This window comes from Homarus americanus, unplaced genomic scaffold, assembly GCF_018991925.1.
Source record: "Homarus americanus isolate GMGI-L3 unplaced genomic scaffold, GMGI_Hamer_2.0 scaffold57980, whole genome shotgun sequence".
In the NCBI taxonomy this organism is placed as follows: domain Eukaryota; kingdom Metazoa; phylum Arthropoda; class Malacostraca; order Decapoda; family Nephropidae; genus Homarus; species Homarus americanus.
The window spans coordinates 13341254-13364076 of record NW_024716703.1 but is presented as its reverse complement, the minus strand read 5'-3'; the positions used below and the strand labels follow the sequence as shown (position 1 = coordinate 13364076).

The window sequence follows — 22823 nt, the reverse complement described above, 5'->3', positions numbered from 1 at the left end:
TCCATAACAAGTTGTGGCTGTTTTGGAGGACTCAGGCTGACTAGTGGCGAAATAATGACCACATCATAAAGTGGTGAAAACCGATAACGTTCGCATCTGGGAATGATTTTTTTTATAATCCATGGTTGTGATTATTTTAATTACAAAAGGTGATTATAAATCGATATTCTTTTGTTGGTATTTGGATATATTCATGGAGAATAACTTAATATTGTATGAAGAGGTTCTCGCGTTGCGCCTCTAAGGTAGCAGCTGTCACTGGTCACGTGACTCGGTAAAATGGCGTCCTGATGCGTTGGGCACCGCCATGTAAACAATTTTTGAAGAATACGACATAGTACACTTGGTTTTCAAGATAATCACATCTAGTTAGTGATAATAAGGTACACAGTGGAGATAGAGAAGGTTTGTTATGAGGTAAATGTCTTCCATGACGTGTTGTGCTCAGTGTTGTGGTGACCATAAGTTCCATTGATTTTGTTCGCCTTGTTTAACTAAGTTCTTGTATTGACGTATTTGAAGTAGATTTCAGGCAGTATTGATGATGGAGAAGTGTATATCATATATTACCCATAGATCTTGGCATTTTAAGCCTAACTGACGACTAACGCCGATAAATAGATTATTGTAACGAGGTTTGAGAGGAGCATGTTCGTCCGGCGTATTATTTCCTCATAATTATTACCTCATTATCTGCCTCAGCGTGGTGACTGTAAGTCTGTTTTAGCAGCTACGTTAATACCCCCATTAACACATACCCAAGATGAAGTATACATATGCATAAAACAGTGAAGTTTCTCAAGACTTGCCAATATGTCTCAATTAATGCGACAACAACCTATGGTCCAGTGAGAGCCTGGTGAAACATGTGGTGTACAGTAGTTTCACAGGATAAAATCCCTTTTGTGTGAAAATGTAAAAAAAAAAAAAAGTTCTGTATTCACTTTTTGCCACTAAATGAATTTCGGGAATTTTGTAGTTGCAATCGATAATTTTGACACTACTAAGACACTTCTTCTCACAGATACTCACAGATGATCTTCTGGAAGAGACTCACGCCTGTGACTCCAGCTCAATAGCCTCTTCTCTACTCAGACAGTGGCTGTGTGTGGCGGATATTTGTGCCCTATAGTTATATACTTGTTCTTGATTTTTCCAGTATTTATCTGGCTGGTTAGGTTAGATTCAAAACTATTTTTGATGTATTTTGAACATTATTTACTTTGATTTTTATAGCAAATCTCTATATTCTGAAAGGGGGGGGGGGTTCTTATCTGAGAAATCGTTGGTTTGTGCCAGAAATGAAGGTCAAATTCATTCATAACACATCAAAATCCATCGGAAAAACATAGTTTCCACTTCGATTTCGTTTGGTGGTAACAAGTGAAAATTTACCTAAATACCCTATATCTAATTAAGAACATAAGAATGGAGGAAACTGCAGCGGGCCTATTGACCCATACTGGGCAGTCCCATTTATACCCAACCCCTATTGCTCATATAAGCATCCAACCTATGTTTGAAGCTATCCAGCGTGTTCGAGTTAATGATGATATTTGGTAACTTGTTCCAGTCATCCACTACTCTGTTTCCAAACCAGTGTTTACCTATTTCACGCCGAAATCTAAATTTGTCTAATTTAAAACCATTGTTACGAGTTTGCTCCTGGTTGGATAGTTTGAGTACCTTTGTAATGAACCCTTTGTTTAACCCAGACTTTCATTTATACACCTCTATCATATCGTCCCTCACTCGACGTCTCTCGAGGGAGTGCAAATTAAGATGCTTTAACCTGTCTGTACTCAAGGTTCCTAATGCCCGGGATTAGTCTTGTCATTCTCCTCTGGATTCTTTCCAAGGATTCTATGTCCATTCTGTAATACGGTGACCAGAACTGAACTGTGTAATCCAGGTGAGGCCTCACAAGCTCTAGGTATAATTTTAAGATGACCTCGCTAGTCTTGTAACTAACACTCCTTTGTGTGAACCCTAGTACTTTATTATAATGCCTTGTTACGAGCAAAAACACATTGTTTACTTGGCTTAAGATTCCTACTTATCATTACTCCTAAATCTCTCTCGCAGTCGGATTCCACAATGGCATCGTTGTTCATCTGGTAACTGGTTTCCCTGTTTACATCTCCTATACTGAGTACTTTACATTTGTTCACATTGAATTTCATCTGCCATTTTTCCAACCATTCGAAAAATTTGTTTAGGTCTTCCTGTAGTTTTGCAGAGTCCTCGTCAGATTTAATTACACATCCTATTATAATGTCATCAGCAAATTTACTTATGTTGCTGCCTATGCCGATATCTATGTCGGTTATTTTCTTCTACTATAAATTGACTCAAGTTTCTTACTTCTTAAACATTAATTGAAGTTTGGAGAAATTGCAACTTTCTTAATTTTGTTTTCGGTAATCTTTTATGGGGGTGTGCCCATTCCGTCACCAACTATCCAACCAGATGCGAACTCCTAACAATGGTTATAAATTAGACAAATTTAGATTTAGGTGCGAAATAGGTAAACATTGGTTTGGAAATAGAGTAGTGGATGAATGGAACAAGTTACCAATCATCATCATTAACTCAAATACGCTGGATAGCTTCAAACATAGGTTGGATGGATATATGAGCGATAGGGGTTGGGTGTAAATGGGACTGCCCAGTATAGGCCAATAGGCCCACTGCAGTTTCCTCCATTCTTATGTTCTTATCGCCCTATTTTTTACCCATTTCGTCACCACTGTTTTTATCCGTTTCGTCACTCCTCTCATTCCCATCACCATTTCAAGGGCAATACATTCCAGAAAATTCTTACATGATTAAAACATCAATATACAGGTATCCCCTGTGTTACGGAAGGGTTCCGTTCCTGGAAAATTGACCGTATCGCGAAATTCCGTAACGCGAAACCTATTTTCCCATTGACTTCCATTATAAAACTGGAGATGTGTTCCTAAGGAATTTTTTCGGCCCCAAAAAAGTAATTCAAGCACTTTTATTAATGAAAATAAACATTTATAAACACATACAATACAGTACATTAAATAATTTATGATATACCTTCTTAAAACACCAAGCTTAATATCCAATTAATATCCTTTGCGACTTGTTTTTGCACTACTGCGGTCACTTCCACTTGATGGCCTCATTCCAGTCATCTTGAATAAGGGTAATGCACTATACTGTACTTACTGTATGTTTGTAAAAGTTAAATCCAACTGCTGGGGCGAGAAACATGCGTGCACACTGGATGTAAACAATGGACTGACTCCTCGTGGCGATGCCACGCTTGACGGCAGCAAACACCAAGAAATCCACACCAAACAAATTATAATTTTATATAATTGTTAAAATTTACCCCAATTTCAGTAAGGTCGGATTTATGGGCCGTAACGCGAAATTATTGGTCATAATTTACAAATTCCGTAAGAGCGAAATTCCATAACCCGGGCTGTAACACGGGGGATGCCTGTATACACGAAAATTTCACTAAATTTGCCAAAATAGCTGTTGCTTGGGATAGAAAATAATAAAAACACCTAGTTTACAAAATTTTATTACAAAATTATGCCTCAGCATAACAATACATTTGGATCATACAAGCATCTCACTGAGACAATTTATTAAAGACGAAAATAAAATTTAAGAACATTATTACTCATGCAAGCATCTCATTGACTAAAATTAAACAAAAATAAAAACATTGTTATTATGCCTGCAATCATTTCGCTTAATATTTGAAAGACTAGAATTTAAAAACAACTAAAAACATTGTTATTACTCATGCAAGCTTGGAAGAAGATACTGTCACTTTTTTAGGAAATTAGAACTGGTGATATTTTTTTTCATATTCATCCCATAGCTTCCAGAGACGAACTTGTTTGTCATGATTTGCTTTTCTTTTGCACGATTTTAGCTTGTGCTCAGCAACTAGTTGTAATTGCAAATCATTGAAGAAGAAGAAATCACCTTCATTTGTTCTGTATTTTGTATATTTACCAATGTTTTAATCGTTTTCTCTATTAATAATTAATATTCATGTATAATAATAATAACAATAATTCTCGGGTCATCTGTATACACGTGTAAAATAATAACTTACAGTTTGTCACTAATACCAGTGACTACCGGTCTGTTAGTGGGGACGAAACGGATTTGATATTGGTGACGAAATGGGGTGTATCACTTTCATGTACCGAGTAATGGACCACCTTTGTTGAAATTCAGCAAGACTTAGAACATTCTGTTACATAATATAATTTAAGCTGTGGAAATTTGTCCAGTTTTTGGTTAGGTAGGAGGTATTTTTAGAGTAACACCAGAAGGAGTTGATAGAATTGGAAAAAAAAATTGTGGAAATGCTTTATATATATATATATATATATATATATATATATATATATATATATATATATATATATATATATATATATATATATATATATATATATATATATATATATATATATATATATATATATATGCTGTAAAATAGAGAAATGGAAACGAGAATGCACAGAATGTATTTGAACTTGACCTGACCGATCTAACCTAAAGTAACCTACCTTCCCAGAAAAACATTTTAAAACATACCTAATGACACTGAATGGATTCTCGGTTCCTTTATCTATTTAATGGATTGTAATTAACGTTTCCACAAAGTTTTGTCCAATTCTATCAACTCCTGGTGTTACTCGAAAAAAAACTTGCCTTGCCAACAACCGGATGAATATCCACAGCGTATAATTTGTCTTTCATTAAATTAACCAAACTAACCTAAACTTAAGCTTCACAAACATTATTTTGCTTAGGTTAAGTAGCTTAGTTTAGTTCATTTAATAAAGGTTAGATTAATGCAGCTGTGTTTGTTGTGTCCACAAAGGCACTCCTGATTTTATGCCTGTTAAGTACAAGATTACCAGTACTTACTAGGAAATTTGGTGCAGACAATGTTGTTGCCATGTTTAGGGTTAAACTGTTGGTAAATTTTCACTTGTTGCCACTATAAGAAATCGAAGTTGAAACTGTTTTACCAATGGTTTTTGATGCGTTATAAATGAATTTGACCTTCATTCTGGTGCAAATCAATAGTTTCTGAGATATGCCCCCTCCCCCTCTATCTCAGAATATAGAGATTTGCTTTAAAATCAAGGTAAAAGGTGTTCAAAACATATAAAAAACCATCGAAGGGGGGGGGGGGTGTACCGCCACGTATGAATATACATAATAAAGTGCTCCTATAGTATGCTGTTTACCGAGCTGAAAATGGTCTACCAGGATATTTACACTGTGGTGTCTTAACCTAATCTTGACTATCATAACCTAACTTAACCTGACCTATCTTAACCTGACCTATCTTAACTTAATCTATCTTAACGTAACCTATGTTAGGTTAGGTTAATGGATGCTACAGTGTAAATATCCCAGTAGACAACTCCAGCTAAGCAGACCGCATACTGTAGTAGTACCCGTAATAAAATGTTAAATATCTCACTCATACGTAATTAGCCCCTGAAATGCAATTGAAGAAAATTTTCTTAGAATTGTCAAAATTACTGATTGCAACTAAAATTCCCAAGATTCGTTTGTGGCAACTAGAGAAATAATAATACAAAACTGTTGATGCACTAGCCAGTGAAGGATTACAACTTAAGCAACTTTCCCACCAAAAGTTTCCATATGACTTGTTGATAACAGAATAACACCCAAGGCCAACTTACCTAACCTAACTAAACCTAAAAGGATGCTCTTCTTTACTAGGGGAGTTATGTCTGATGCAGGAGATTATAATTATCATGTTTGGTTTGTTTGTTCATCTTATTTATGATAAATCATTAGTTGTAGTTGGTGAGGATCTGCTCCTTAGGTATGACGTGCCAGCACCGATAAACTTGCTGGGTTAATGTTATGAAAGTTATTATAAAACCTCGCTATTTATTGGTACAGGTAAAAGAAATCAGTATAATAAAACAGGTTAAAAATAACTTTAATGTAGGGAAATAAGATACATACAGTACTGAATATACTGTATATAATTTATCACTCCCCAAAGTTAACAGAGAAAATTGTTTGTACTACAGTAGAAGCTGCTCAAGGTAGTGATGACAGCATCCCTATTTAGAATTTTTAAGAAATAATGTTAATTTGAAATAAGGCTATAAATTTGAATTTGTTCCCAAGTATGTCAGCAACAATTACGGGAAACAACATGGTTAGGAGCAAATGTAACTGGAGTATTTACTGTAGTTGTTCATTTTATGGTGTTTTGTCTATTTTAAACTTTGATGCTAAGATTATTTAATATAACTAATTATAAAATATGATTTTACTGTGTTTTTATTTATTTCTTTATTTTGCTTCTACCTTTTTTATGCACAGTATATATTGTATTGTTTTTTATAATGAAATTTATATTTCATTATACAGGTACCTGTAGTGTAAAATGATCTCTGATGTTAATGTTTATTTTTCAGGGTTGTGACTGAGCCATCAGAGGAGAGGGGGGATAATAAATTTTAAGGTAGGGGAAAAGATTTGGCAAATAATTTATTTTTTTGGGAGAATAAAGAACAACGGCACGATGACTTCACGAACAAAGTCCAAGAAGGAGGAGGAGAAGAAGAGGCAAGAAGAGGAGGCAGCTGCTCAGGTAAGACATGTCTAGGGGTTGGAGAAGACCTTAAGATTTGTGGCTTGGACTAATCCAATTATTTCATAAAGCAACCAAATAATAGTTACACTTGTGTACTGTACGTGTGTGTGTGTTTGTCCGTCGAGTTTGCCACTTTTTTTTAGAGTCCCAGCTGCTGTCTCTGTTTAGGCTGGAACAGTGAGGGAAAATGACAAGGTGTTTGATAAAATGAGATATTAGGAGAAGACTTTGAATGGATCATCATCTGCTTCAGTTCATAAGTGATCTGGAGAATAAATGTCAAGAATAGCACTTTTACAAGTCACTTACCATTACATGGAGAAGGCAGTAGAGTACAGGCTCTTTGTAAGGAATGTTGTTCCCATAACAAGGCCAAAAATAAGGAAGTTTATGGCACAGTACAGTAAACCCATACCCAAGATAAATCATTCTTAAAAAAGTTAATTTGTACCTAAGATCACTCGTACCCAACTCACGCTTTGATTTTTTGAGATGGAAGCACAGGCTTTATGTAGTACTACAGAATACAAAGTAACCAGAATTAGACAATGAAAGCTGTCTATATATATATATATATATATATATATATATATATATATATATATATATATATATATATATATATATATATTGGGCACGAGTTATCTTGTAATTGGGTAAGACTTGACTTGTTCTGATGGGTACAATTTGCTTGAGTACGAGTTGTCCAGCACCGCCCTAATTTTTTATGAGATGTCCTTAGACATTGTATTGTGTAGTTAAAAGGAAAATAGAGGTTAGTCCAGGAACCACCCATACTGTCCAGTAGTGTTGGATTTTATTGTTATACAAGAATAGTTGTATCTTACTATACAGAATGTGAATTACTGTCGAAAGGCTGAAAATAATTACAGGAGATATCCACATCCTCACCTTGTGACTGCTTTATGTGTCTTTGGCTTGGAAACTGCATTGATACAGGAAAATAGATCTTGTAATTTGTTTGGCTTATTGATGTGAGTGAATTTGTATGGAATACACTTTATACCACACCGACACCACTAACAAATACTTTTGTCTCTGCCACATTCACTCTCAGGCCTCTGACTCTTTTTCCAGCCTTATATTTCTTAACATTTCTCCACTGCCTCTTCAATGCAATCTACTATCAGCACTAAGTCATCAGCATGTAACATCTCCCAGGGCAGGCCAATGCTAAAGTCCCATGATATTACCTCCAGCACCATGGTAAACAGAAGGGGGCTTAAAACAGACCCCTGGTGGACTTTTACTTTCACCTCAAAATCCTCACCTTCTTCACCATTTACTCTCACAGAGGTTTTTGAGCCTTCATGTATAACCACTCAAACAAGGTACTCCACGACTCTTAGCCTTCTCATTGCTCACTTTGCTTCTTCACATGGTACCCTTTCACCTGCCTTCCCCTAAGTTTACAAACATAAAGTACAATGTTTTCTCCTTCCTTAGATAATTTTTTGTAGCAAATAATGTCTCCTATGTTCCCCCTTACCTGTCATAAATACAAACTGTATTTTGTGTGTCTACTCTCTCCCTTATATCTTTCTACAACTTTCAAAATCTGACTTAGCAGTTTCAGGTCTCTGAAGTTCCCATGTTCTAGTGCATCACCTTTACAATCTTCCTCCAGTCATCTGGAATTGTACCTCCATCAGGATTGCAATAGTCAATTCAGTCACCTACATTGCTGTCTCTGCCCATTCTCTTTCAATCCTTGTGCATGGTGCTTTTACTAATTCTGCTGCCCCTGTCCCATTCGTACTTTTCATTCAGCAAGTGATTGTAGGGTTTTTTACAGGCATCCTTGATTTCCTCATTATCAATAGTCACATTACAGCACTGTACTATGGTTATTTCTAACATACTGCTCACCAACAGCATTATTGTTTCTACCCACTATTTGCTTGGCTATTATGAAAACCTCTCCTTTTACGTTTGCACTATTCAACTTTTCCACGAATGTGTTCTGTTCATGTTTCTTAGCCTTGTAAACCTGTCTTCTAGCCTTATGCTTGGCCTCCAGGTATTCCTCGCCACCACCTATGTTCCAGGCTTTATACAACTTAATGAGCAATCAAAATCATTATCATTATGCTTACCTAGAATTATTAACAATAATGATACGTAAGCTAGTTAAATAAATCAGAATTAATATGATGTTTAATTTTCCAGGCCTATGAAGAATTTGTTGCAACGTTTGAAGAAACACCAGTACAAAAGGGAAAAGTGTGGGTCAAAGCAGGAACCTTTGATGCTGGCTCAAGAAGTAAGTTGGACTTTTGTACTGTATATTGTTATTGATATACAGTAGTATGTGCAGTAGATCATTACAGAATACGTAAATGATTTGTTTTGTTAATATACAAGTGTCCCTTTTTTTGTGGTGAAGACTCACAGTTGCCATGGCAATTGTGAGTCTTCATAATATGTTATGTATCCAGTAATTATTTACCAGATTTTTTTTTTTAATTCCAAGTTCCTTTAATGGTTATCATTTTGGGTATAGTATTACAAATAGAAGATGGACCTTAAAACTGATCAACAGTAATGTAGTAGAGCACTGAATAGACTTAAAAGATATAGATATTTTCATTATCTGGTATCATAAGGTCTTGTGTTGCCATTGGTGGCTGTATAGTATTTGTAGAAACTGAATTTTTGAAAGCACAGTAGTGTGTTGTCCAGGTCAATATTTTTTAATCATTAAGATAGATGGATAGTCTCTGATTGCCTCATGGAGTTACAACCCAGCCTTACTAGTTAAGAGGGCACTTGGAAGTCCTACATAATGACTCGGTCCCACTCTGTAAAACTGGGTTGGCAAAAAGAAGGGGGCCTCCAGCATTAAAGCTTGCTTCATATTTGCCAGATGGCAACAAGGACACCACGTCATCAGGTTATTACATCTGTAAAACAGTGGCGATTGTGTGTGTGGTAAGTTGGGCATGCATAAAAGGATATGAGCGGTTAATTTTACAGTATGAATTGGTCTTGATGCTGAAATCTTTTACAAGTATTTTTTCTTCAATTTTGTTTAGAGGAAGACACAAAGGAGAAGGGCAAACTCTATAAACCAACATCGAAGCTGGCTGAGTTAGCTGAAAAGTTCTCGAGTGCAGAAAAAGCTGCCCAGTACTCCAACCTCAGAGTAGATCGAGACAAGCCAGACAAACCTGGGAAAAAGAAGGAAAAGGAAAAGAAGAAGAAGAGTAATCTTGAGCTGTTTAAAGAAGAGCTGAAAATGTAAGCACTTAGTGTTTGAGTATACAGTACAGTATTTAACCCAATGTTGATAATTAACTTGAAATTTTTGGTCCAATGAATGCTTTATTTATTAATGAAAGTCATCATACTCCATAATATACTTGTTGGACTATGCTATGTCAGTTATTATTTTTTATTGATCCTTTATAACTTCATGATTTTAATTATGAGTAATATTTTGGTTGTTTAGTGACACTTTACCATCATTACCAGTGTTGTCATCCCATGGTACCTTTAGCTAATTGTCTTTATATTTTCCCAATTTTATTATTTTATCTTCTATGATATATTAGATCAAAGAATAATTTTGTGAGACAGTGTATATACCTGTACAGTATTGGGTTTGTAAAGAAATGCTTCTCTCTGTACAGTATTAAGTTTGCTTTGGTATGGCATGGTTCATGGAAATTTTATTTTGCACACTTAACCTTTAAACTTCTGCCCAGGAAAAATTGGTTACTCTGCTTATGTGCAGTAATGAATCCAGGTTTTTTTTCAGATATTACAGAAATAGTATGAGGAACAACAGAATATGGTAGCTATAACATACGTCCCTGCTCAGCCTCATATCTCCTGCTGAAGCATAAAGAAATGTCTTATTCCTTTTATGTTTTGAAAAGTAGCCATAGCCAAGCACACATGTCTGCCTGATAGGGAGAGGGCTAGTGGTATATGGCTATTGATGAGTCTAACTTAGCAACAATACCGCCAGCAATGTTAAGTGTAACACTTAAATAACCATACCACCATCCTCAGCTGTGAATTCAAACAAACAAACTGAATGGCAGGAGCAATTACCTTAAGGTAGTGTAGTCAGGGTTCACCACAAAGGATGGGGAATGGCGGGATGAAAGGCGCAGGCTGAGGGTGGTTGTTATGATCAGCGAGCTAGAATATTTCTTTGCCATATCTCCAAGATAGTCACCCCAACTGACTCTTGGGGGGGGGGGGGCGCATGTGATTTGAATTGTTAACTAAGAAATACCTGTAGGTGTTAAATTAAGAAATTCATAAAAGCGAATTTTTGTATCTGGAATGTTGATAAAGCGAGGGATACTTCTACTGTATTGTAGTGAAAATGCAAAACTTTTGAGTATTTTATGATGTATTTGTAATATTTAAGATGGTATTATATGCTTTTTTATTTTATACTTAGGATTCAAGAAGAGCGAGCCGAGCGCCATCGTATTAAAAATATGTACCAGACACGGGAATCTGGAAAGAGCAGTCGATTTGAAGCAGCAGAACCCAAAATTCCAGGATTTCTTGGTATGGGTAAGTTTGTTTGTTCTCAAATAACTCTGAGAGCAAACAAATTTTGTTTTTTGTTTTGTTTTTAACCGCTTGGATAAATGGGAAAATAGCCTCAATTACTGTACATCAAGTAAAGTTTAAGAGGTAAGAGCTCTGTTGAATATCTTGATTGAAAGTATACACAGAAAGGATAAACTCATAATGTATCTTGAGAAGGATTTAAAGAGTACAGTAAGATAGAATTAGTGATTAACATTGAAGATAGATATTTTGGGTTTATTTAAAATTACTATCTTCAAGTCTGATTTTGGTTGTGAAAGTACAGTACAGCATGCCCAGACAATTTGCGGACCTCGATTATTTGCTGATGACACCCTGGATGTACCCAAGAATGCCTAAGGGTAGTTTTAAAGTTGCTCGCATTTTTGCGGCCGGGACAGGGAGCCATTTGTTCTAGAGACTGTAATTTCTTTTATCTGTATTGTATAGCATGCCCTTAAAATTCGCGGGGCTAGGTTCTCTAAATGGCCGCAAATAACATTTGCTGACCGGGGTGGGGAGGGGGGGGTACATTTTTACTCGTATGCAAAGAAATGTTTAATCCCTTTGTGTTTGCCCTAAAGACAATTATTTCTTTTACTAACAAATGCAATTTTTTCCACAGAGTCTGTTCTTAACCAAAAATTTTGTTAACTGAATCTATTATTTCAATGGGATATTGGGTAACTGGTTCCAACTCACAGAAAAAGTACACACAAAGTACTGTATATCGGTAATAGAATTAACAAAATATTAAATATAAACTAAATACAGTACTGTACTGGACAGTATACTGTACAATAATAAATAAAGAACAATAGAATACTGTATTTTAACTTTGAGGTGTGTATGTCGTATTCCTCGCAGCTTTGTTTACATATCAAACAGCTGATTGTAGAGGCAGTCGATGATGACATGCCATATTCTTTACAGAGTGCATTGGTTCTATTGCCTTCTTCGTGTTTCATAATAATTTCTGCACTATATTATCAATATGGTAACTAAATTTCAGAATGACCAATAATTTTAAATGTAAAAATGCACAAATATTCAAGATACCAACAAACTCGATGTTCACTCCACTGTAAACAAGGTTAAACTGAAAAGCGTTGGTGGGTGATTCAATCAGCTGAAGGGCGCACAAAAACTGTTCCCTGTACTGTATATATTATCTATGTTAAATTTCAGAATGACCAATAATTTTAATATAAAAAATGCAGAAATATTCAAGATCACAACCTTCTTGATATTTACTCCACTGGGAACAAATGTAAACATAGAACTGATTACTGTATTGGCAGACTAGCCAATCAGCTGCTGCGCACAACAAAGCGCGTTTCTTGTAAGGCTGTCGTTAATTCAATTAAATTCAATTTCAATTGTTTATTCCTTGATAGAGGAAGCGGGATCCTAGTGCTGTCACTAGGTACCCCTGTACAATGACACCAGAATCATCTGGCAAGTGTGAAAAGTATATACAGTATAAATATTATAAAGGGGCTTACTAAAGCCTAAGGAAAGAAGGATATTCCTTTAACACATAATCAATATTATTTACAAAATATCTGGCCAGTATTGGGAGGATCATCGTGTCTCCGTCAGGGGGTCGTGGAGTGGTGGTCCAGCAGGCGTCACGGAAGCGTTATGTGTGGGGACATCTTAGGAGGTAGTGAATAAGGGTGCGGCTGTCGGGTCTTCTGCATAACGCACAAGAGCGTTGCTCGGGATGTGGGGATACCAATCTCCCAAGCAAAGTCATACCCAATGATGATACGGGCAGCAATCACGTCCCCCTTCCGCGACCCTTTCCCGTAGACGTACGAGAGGTCAGAAAGTTTACGGAGGACATCGTACCAGGTGGGCGGGGAGTCCAGGGGGATGGCTGCTTCCCGAGCTTCTCTCTGTTTGCGGCGGATTTGGGTCCTAATCTGTAAGAGTGTTCGAGGAACAACATAGTCAGGTGTGGCCTTGTTGCAGCCAGTCTTGGCAAGGTCATCTGCTGCCTCATTCCCCAAGATACCGACATGACTAGGTATCCATAGGAATGTCACAGGACGGCCTGCATCCTGAAGTGTGGATGTTAACCCTCGTATTCGGAGGATGAGGTCCTTATTTTCCCCTGATCCAAATGCGATCCCGTCGAGAGCAGACCTGGAATCGCAGCAGACAAGCAAGGGGCAGAAACCATCTGCTTCTTCCTCAGCGAGAAGGGCAGCCTGAGTGGAGGATGCCCCGTCAGAAACTCTGAGAGACAGTTTGATAGGCTCAGGGGCATGAGGACGGGAGATGTAGACACCAGCCCCGGCCCTACCTGTAGCGGGGTCAACAGAACCATCAGTGTAGAGGACGACCCTACCTGGGGACCAGTGAGCGATCCTGGAGAGGTGGTATTTGCAGAGAATAACAGGGTTCACCTGGGATTTCGGGAGCGGTCCACCGAGGGAAATCACTTCAGGTTGAAAATCCAGCCAGGGAGGAGGAGACGAACCAACAGCAGGGGTGACAACAATATCAGGCAGGAGGTCGTGTTCCTGAAGGGCTCGGATGAGTGACCCTCGCCACTGTCTTCTAGATGGAGGTCGGTCTCGGACAGCAGTAGTCAAGTTGGTTTGGACATAGTTGCCTCGAGGATCCCGTAGAATGGAAACGGCAGTTTTTAGGTAAAACTCCTGGACACGATCCTGTATGGGTGAAAGACCAAGTTCGTTATATAGAGAAGTAGAGCGTGTCCACTGAGGAGCCCCAAGGATGATACGAGCAGCTTTCCTCTGGATAACTTCGAGACGGTTGACAGCAGTCCGACTAATGTTGACGAGGGCAGGGGCGGCGTAGTCGACACAGGAACGGACAAAGGACTTGTACATGGTGAGAAGTACAGGGATGGTGGCACCAAGGGAACCCCTGCACATGGTAGAGAGGGGAGCGATACGCCGAAAGCATATGTCTCGAAGATAGCGGACTTCAGGGATCTGACAACGTGTGCGAGTTACATACACACCCAGGTATTTTGTCTCATTAACCCAGCCCAAGGGCGTTCCTGATAAGAAAAGGGGTGGAGGTACAACACGACCGTGCCACATGGCTTTTGTTTTCGCAGTTGAAAGAAGGAAACCAAGTGAATCGCACTCTCTGGAGATCAGATCAAGGGCTTCCTGCATGCTGAGGTAGTCAGGGGCTTGGAGGAGGACATCGTCGGCATATCCTGAGTGGACAACTACTGTCGGCCACGGGAGTGATGCAATGGAGTGCATGAGAGTGTTAAACAAGGTGGGACTCAGGACTCCACCTTGAGGGGTGCCGAGGTTCATTTCTTGAACAGGAGACATAGAGCCTTCAACGCGAACCCGGGCCTGACGTCCAGTGAGGTAAGAGGCGATCCATTGTAGAAGTCTCCCTTTAACCCCTAACCGCGCAAGTTCAGCTAAAATGAGGGCAGGCTGAGCCGTATCAAAGGCTCCCTTGATATCAAGGAAGACGGAGACGCGGGCAGTCTGATTGCAATAAAAGGAAGCAATGGAGTGTGCTGTGCTGCAATGTTGAATGAAACCATTGAGGGAGTTGTGGAAGCCGCCTATGGTGTGAAGAAGGCGACGATGGAGTATCCTCTCCATCATCTTGCAAACACAGGAGGTAAGACTTATGGGTCGATATTTCCCAGGATCTCCCGGCTTAGGGATGGGGATAATAGTGGCATTTTTCCAGTTGTCGTTAATTGAAGTTTTGTTTGTTAATGGAACTGAATATCCTCATGGGAGCTATTTCGTTAATTGAACCGTTCGTTAATCGAGGGACTACTGTATTTGTGTGTAGACACACGAAACACATACAAATAAATAATAATGGGAAAATCCTCTTACAAATAATTAATCAGAAACAAGTCAACAAAAGTAATAAAAATGTTTGTCGACACTCAGTTCAATACAACTCCATGCTTTGTTATAACTTTAATAACAAAGCACGGAGTTGACTTGAGGGTAGTCAGCCAATGTTATTCGTGGATTTGGCTACTCGTGGCCATTTTGAAAACCTAACCCCATGAATTTTAAGGGGATGCTGTAGTCTGAATATTGACTGATTAATGATGATTGTAGAAGTTTGTCCAAGTTGAAACTAATGTTAGAAAAACTGAGTATGGAAGTATTTGTGACATGAGACTGGGTGTGGGTGAGTGTAAAGAGATGTTCTAACATTAAGGTATTATATTAGAAAGGTCTCACAGGTCTCCTTTCTGTGTTGTGATATACTGCAGATTGGGTGGAATGTGTATCTGTGTGAAAATCGGACTTGGATGGCTCTTGTAAAAATAATTTAAAAACATTTCTTCCTGTCATACAAATTTGTAATGTGTTTTAGAACCATAGATTACTGAAGGATGAATTGATTACTCCCACAATAGTACTGACACAAGTCTACCACCAGACTATGTCATATACAGTAAAACCTCGATTAACTGACTCGGATTAACCGTCAATCCCGAACTCCTAAAAAAGATTTTTTTACGGGGATTAGCCCACCCGGGCACAGGTCACTGACCCACATTGGGGCCTGGGGGGCGAAGATGTAATAATATTAATAATGATAATAATAATAGTAATAAAGAATCATAAAGAAATGCAAAAATGAAAAAAAAATCAAGAGTGAGAAACAATATATGTATGTTGTGTTGTCAATAGTAAGAGAAGCATTTGAGACCCTGCAATTGTGTGTAAATTAGGTAGAAAATCAGATCAGCAACCTGGGACTTGGTCACAATTTTTTTGATGACATGTTCTTTGACTTTTCCATTTTTTATTCACGGTTTCTGTGCTGGTTCATATTTATTTACTAAAGTGGTTAATGTTTTAAAGCAAATTCTATTGAAATATGAATGGCAAATGAACAAAAATGAATAGAGGGAATTAAATGAAGTAGTTTAGGGAAAGGTATTTTGAAAATGTATGTTTTATTTCCGTAGACTTTATGTACGATTAACCGACCTTTCGGATTATCCGTCGGCCCTTTCCCCCCATATGTGGTCGGTTAATCGAGGTTTTACTGTATTATAGTTACATGTACAGTACAGCTTACTAATTTGGAAGTTATAATGTATATTATCCTGTACTGCTACGCGTTGATGGCAGTAAGGGCAATTATTACCTTCCATCTTATTTCAGAAAAGTATATAATAGTTGTGAAAACATGCTGACAGCTCAAGATGGCAATTTTGTTAAATGTTGCATTTGATTACTGAATACTTAGCTATATTATTAATATGTTTATATCAGAATGACTCATAGTTGTTATTCATTGAAAATCCCTAAGTAAAGGACAATGATCTTAACATTATAAATTATTGTTGATGTTAATCAGAATAAAGAATGTTTTAGGTCATAATTTGGGCTACAGGAGTTATTGGTACAGCTGTGTCTAGTGTTTTGGTGCTGTAGTTCTGTACATTGAAAGAGACCTTCAATAAATTCAACAGTAGTTGAGGTTTATTTTTTCCCTTTCTACAGTACTGTACTTTGAAATCTATTAACTGTTGTTTGTCTTTCTCTCACAGATGATCCCAAAATTGGAAGTTTTGACCCCGGAGACCCAACAACAACTAATTTATATCTCGGAAACCTAAGTCCCAAGGTTAGTTGTTGTAACGGTTGATTATTTAGGTAGATTGTTGACCTTTACATACAGGCTATCATCTGAGGAAATTTCATTTTCCTTGTGCTCCAGTTATTTACACATAAGGGGAGTGGGGAATCCTTAGCCATTGATTAATGAGAGGTGATTTTGCCATATATACATACAGCAAAGCCTCGAATAAGAACGGTAATGTGTCCTCCAATATTGCAGTGTAAGGTGAATCATCGTACAGTATCACAAATCATTAATTACCATTAAAATTGAAATAATAATGAGATGCGTCCCCAAGTGTGACCTTTTCATATCTTTTGTGTGACTTTTACTCTCTTCCCCCAAAACAATACAATTAATGAAAATTGCAAACTATATTCTTTAAATAATGTTTCTGAATGCACCTTATACAATATAAATAAATAATGATATGGTCACACAAGAGGAGATGGGACACCATTCTTTTCGTCAGTGTTTACAGCTGTGAGTCCGGGACGATAGTTCTACACAAGAAAATTAAGAAAATAAGACCCTGGTTGTAGCTGTAGTAAAATTAATGTAAAAAAATTAATACCGGGGTATGTATATATGTTTTAAGTAATGTTATGTAATGTTAATAAATGGAACAATAGAAGTAACCAACCACTAATGGCAAAGAAAAAAAAAGGTGAGATGGATTGGGAACGCCAACATATACGTGCGCATTTAAGGATACCGCGTCATTTATCTTTTTAAGAATATGCACAAAAGATTCATTCTTGTTTATTATTGAATATGTATTTGATTGAATTAATCTTTATACAGTGGTCCCTCGGTTAACGAACACAATTCTTTCCAGAAGGTCGTTCGTTAACCAAAACCATTGTTTCAATGGGATTTTGGGTAATTGGTTCCAGCTCACCGAAAATTACATACAAACTAAAAATAAATGCAGTAAAGTACACTTACTTTGAGGTGTGCATGTAGAAGGCTCCTGGTTGATGATGATGGGAATTAGAAGTGGGGGTGGAGGAGAAAGGAGAAGAGAAGGCATTGGGGTGGAAGAGAAGTCACCCCATGCTTCATGTCGCCATTTCACCCATAAAATTTTAGTTCACTTGGTGTAATTCAAGATTATTTCATTCAAATCAACACTGCACTGCATTATATATTGTCAATATGTAAAATAAACTTCAGAATGACCAATAATTGTACTGTAAAAACGTAAAAATAGTTTATGTTCAAGAGAGTCTCAAGCAAGATGCGTCCTCCACTGAGCAGGGACACACACTGGCTGTTTGGCGCGCTAAAAACTAGTTCCCTGTACTTCAACTATGTTAAATAATTGTTAAAATGATTAAAAAAATTTAATATAAGACTTGGAAAATTATTGAATAATAATACAACCTTCTTGATATTTACTCAAATGGTAACGAATTTAAGCCCTAAAACTGATTACTGTATTGGCGGACTAACACTACAGCTGGTGAGCAAGCGAAAACATGTTGGGAAAAATTCGTAAAGAATTCGTAAACCGAAATTTTTTCGTTAACCAAAGTGAAGATTCTTATAGAAGGTAATTCGTTAACCCAGGCATTCGTAAACCGTGGGACTGCTGTATTGTATATGCGAAATGAACAATACAATTCATTAATAATACATAGAATATTAAAATACACAAGAGGATAAGAGACAGCAATGTTGTCAGTGTTTACACCCATAATGTCAGTTATCCACCTGAAACTGAAGAAAATAAGACCCTGTTTGTAGCTGTAGTGAACTTTATGTAAAAAAAATTAATACCTGTATGTATGTTTTAAATAATGTTATTTAATGTTCATAAATTGAACACTAGAAGTAGCTATCCACTAATGGTAAAGAAATAAAGCGAGACGATTGGGAACGCCAACGTATGTACAGTAAGTGCATACATGTGAAATTTCTCGACATATGAATATGAAAGCAACACTTATTTGCTGTTCATATATATTTTAAATAATATTTACGAATGTAAAAAAAAAATTCTACTCGCCAATGGTGGTAAAGTCTAAAACATAAGGACAGCCAATGATGATGTGCGAGTTTTTACTCAGATGACGAAATCATCAGGTTCAATTCTGGCTGAAGCTGTAGCTTTCCATAAAGTTGTTGCTGAAACTGTTACTGAACCTGAAGATGTAGGTTGAAGCTGCTTATGATGTTGAATTTGATGGTTTAGACCTTCGAATAATAAAGCTGTTGAAAAAACCTTGTATAGCTGCTATCTTTTCTCATTGTACATCTTTATGTAGAGGTCATTTGCATTTATTTAAATTTTAATGCTTTGTTCTGTTAATGGATCCACATCTAGTTTCTTGGCTGAGCTTATACTCTTTCTGTTAGGTTTTGAAACAACACTACCATCACTTGCTCTCTTACTCACGTTGAATAGGGATGCAAAAATGCTGTAAGAAACCTGAGAACGTTTTTTTTCTTTCTTTTCCTGTTCAGATGCGTGATAACAAAGGTCCCACCAGCTGCGATTGTTTATACTAGTGATGCTGGCATCGCCACTAACAAGCCCGGTAGCCTCCGTGCGCAAGGCGTGTTTTATATATATATATATATATATATATATATATATATATATATATATATATATATATATATATATATATATATATATATATATATATATATATATATATATATATATATATATATATATATATATATATATATATATATATATATATATATATATATATATATATATATATATATATATATACATACATACAGTCAACCCTCACTTTACGCGGTTAATGTAACCCACAGGGTACCGCGGAAAGTGAGAAACGCGTAAAGTGAATAACATAACATATGGGATTAAATGAAATAGAGACCAGCTGACCCCCAAACTCCACTTTTTCCAACACAATACCTATGTTCTAGTAAAAATAACATCTTAATTTTATGATGGTACATGCACACAATTAATACTTAAGAGAAATAGAGAAATACAGTCGCCAAGTTAATGTCCATTCAAATAATGGACTCAACTCCCTCCCCCTCTTCTCACACTACACTCGCTGGCTCTTCCCTCTCTGAGAAATTTTTGGGGGAAAACCACTAAATTTTAATAAATAATACCTCAAACTAAAGTTAGGATAATATAATTGACATTGCTGGATTCCTTGTAAGACCAGGAATATTTTGAATATAAATGTCATATATTTTGCACAAAAAATAACATATTTACTCAGAGTAAACATTATATCTAAAATTTGTATGTCTAATGCAAAATCTATGATGTTTATATTCAAAATGATCATCAAATTGTAAGAATTCCAGCAATGTAAATTATATTCTGGCCAGGTAATTTGTATGAATTTTATGAGCTAAAACAAATATCTTCAGTTAATAAAAAAAAAAATATTCTTCACGACACTATCTGTCAATCAAAGTACCCCACCTTGCCTCCCCCCCTCTTCCAACCGGGCCAGATGGTCAGTCCGTCCCAACCCTCCCCCCCACCCCCCACCAATCCTCCCTTCAAGAGAAAGGTTGGGTGAAAAAACTAGATTTTAACATTTAGTATTAAATAATACCTCAGATTAAAGTTAGGATAATATAATTGACATTGCTGGATTCCTTGTAAAACCAGGAATATTTTGAATATAAATGTCATATATTTTGCACAAAAGATAACATATTTACTCAGAATAAACATTATATCTAAAATTTGTATGTCTAATGCAAAATCTATGATGTTTATATTCAAAATGATCATCAAATTGTAAGAATTCCAGCAATGTAAATTATATTCTGGCCGGATAATTTGTATGAATTTTATGAGCTAAATAAAAAAATTATACTTCACCCGTGTAAAGGGGTACACCCACCGCGGAATGTGAGCATCCTGGGTTCTGGCAGGGCACCACGTAAACATGGAAACGCGGAATGGGGGACCTCGTAAAGTGACGGTTGACTGTATATATATAATAATATAAGTGATTTAGTTATTATTTATACAAAAATTTAATATACATTTTTATTATTTTGTTGTAAATACGAGGAAAGTAATGGCATAAATTGAATTGGGTATAAATTAACCAGGGTCTTAGATATGAATCCCTCGGTTAACGAGCACAATTCGTTCCAGAAGGTTGCTCGTTAACCGAAACCATTGTTTCAATGGGTTTTGGGTAATTGGTTCCAGCTCACCAAAAATTACATACAAACAAAAAATAAATGCAGTAAAGTACACTTACTTTGAGGTGTGCATGTAGAAGGCTCCTGGTTGATGATGATGAGAATTAGACTGGGGGTGGAGGAGAAGGGAGAGGCGAAGGCATTGGGGTGGAAGAAAAGTCACCCAATGTGCCATTTCACCCATAAAATTTTAGTTCACTTGGTGTAATTCAAGATTATTTTCTTTAAATCAACAGTGCACTGTGCTATATATTATCAGTTTGTAAAATATATTTCAAAATGACGAATAATTTGACTGGAAACACAGAAAAAAAGCGTTTATGTTGAAGAGTCTCAAACAAGATGGTCCTTCCTCTGAACCTGTAAACAAACTGACGCCAAGCTTGGTGTGTTGAATGGCTGTTTGGCACGTATATAACTAGTTTCCTGTACTTCAATTATGTTCAATAATTGTTAAAATGACTAAAAAATATAATATAAAACTTTTAAAATGATTGTTGAATAGTACAACCTTCTTGATATTTACTAAATTGGTAAGGAATTTAAGCCCTAGAACCGATTACTGTATTGGTGGACTAATACGACAGCTAGTGAGCAAGTGAAAACATGTTGAGGAGCGCTCGTAAGGAATTCGTTAATTGAGGGATTGCTCGTTAACCAAAGTGAAGAATCTTATGGAAGGTAATTCGTTAACCAAAATTTTCGTAGACCGAGGCGCTCATTAACCGAGGGATCACTGTGTATATACAGGTTGACAACCCTTTATCCGAAAACCGAAAGTTTTTTTTTTTTTTTTTTTTGCAGGGATTAGCCCACCCGGGCATAGATCACTGACCCACATCAGGGCCTGGGGGGCGAAAATGTAATAGTAATAATAATTATAATAATTATGGTAATTGTTCATAGTAGATAGAAATTTTAATAAAAATACACCAAAATAAAATATAACATTAATAATAATAATAAAATATAATAATAAAATTAATAAAAATAACAATAATACAGGAGTACTGTAAGAATATAATAGTAATAATAAAGAAATACAAGAATGAAAAAAAGATCAAAATTGAGAAACACGACCTAGGCTTAGTATATCTCGGCCTACAAGGCGACGGGGTGTATAAGACGGCCCCCAAAATTTCCATTTAAAAAGTAGCTTTTGAGCCCTATTCGCTGTATAAGACCGGTACCCCAAATGTGACATTACCATTGGGAGCTTACTGACCCAGTAGTCCTTTACCAACCATCCCATTGACCAGTGCTGTTTACACATCCTTGGTTTTTTAAAATAAAGCCAATTCACTTCAAGTAATGGCATCAAACGTTACCGGTTGATGTAGTGTAAACACTAGTGACTCACTTAAAAGTTTGTTATTTAACTTGAACTAATGTCGGTGTCGAATACAATTGTTTCATTTACTTAAAATGGATTTACCGATTTATTTGTTTATTTATATCATACTGTAATATATTAAACACACTGGAAGTATTTTCTTTAATTTATAAGCTTGCTTCAGCGAGCTACAGTATTCTAATTCAATAGTGTTTCATTAGGATTTGAGTGAAAAAGATTACTGTATATACTTACTACATACATTTATTACACAAATATATATATATATATATATATATATTCACAATATTTTATAATTGCAGTCATGTACTGAATATTCTATGTAAAAAATATAAATTTTAAATGAATTATTTCTAGTGTGGTCGACTTCCTACACAAAGACGGGCTATAAATAGCCGTCTTATCTCCCCTCTGTTCTGAGAGAGAAGGTCTTGGTAAATAACTTTT

The 22823-nt window shown here is 36.4% G+C and overlaps 1 protein-coding gene across 6 annotated transcripts in view; it reads left to right on the top strand.

The window, feature by feature from the left end:
• The first annotated feature begins 244 nt into the window (after nucleotides 1-244).
• The window catches only part of LOC121858285 (U2 snRNP-associated SURP motif-containing protein-like), a 68904-nt gene continuing 46325 nt past the window's right edge, over nucleotides 245-22823 (top strand). For 3 of the 6 annotated variants that reach the window (XM_042354610.1, XM_042354609.1, XM_042354605.1), the window contains exons 1-6: nucleotides 248-417; nucleotides 6483-6658; nucleotides 8852-8945; nucleotides 9718-9922; nucleotides 11100-11212; nucleotides 16779-16855. In XM_042354610.1, coding sequence (XP_042210544.1) covers nucleotides 6590-6658; nucleotides 8852-8945; nucleotides 9718-9922; nucleotides 11100-11212; nucleotides 16779-16855 — 558 coding nt within the window. In that variant the 5' untranslated portion in view covers nucleotides 248-417; nucleotides 6483-6589. Of the gene's footprint in view, nucleotides 418-6482; nucleotides 6659-8851; nucleotides 8946-9717; nucleotides 9923-11099; nucleotides 11213-16778; nucleotides 16856-22823 lie in introns of all 6 variants that reach the window. The other 3 variants (XM_042354606.1, XM_042354607.1, XM_042354608.1) reach the window with 3 other exon arrangements.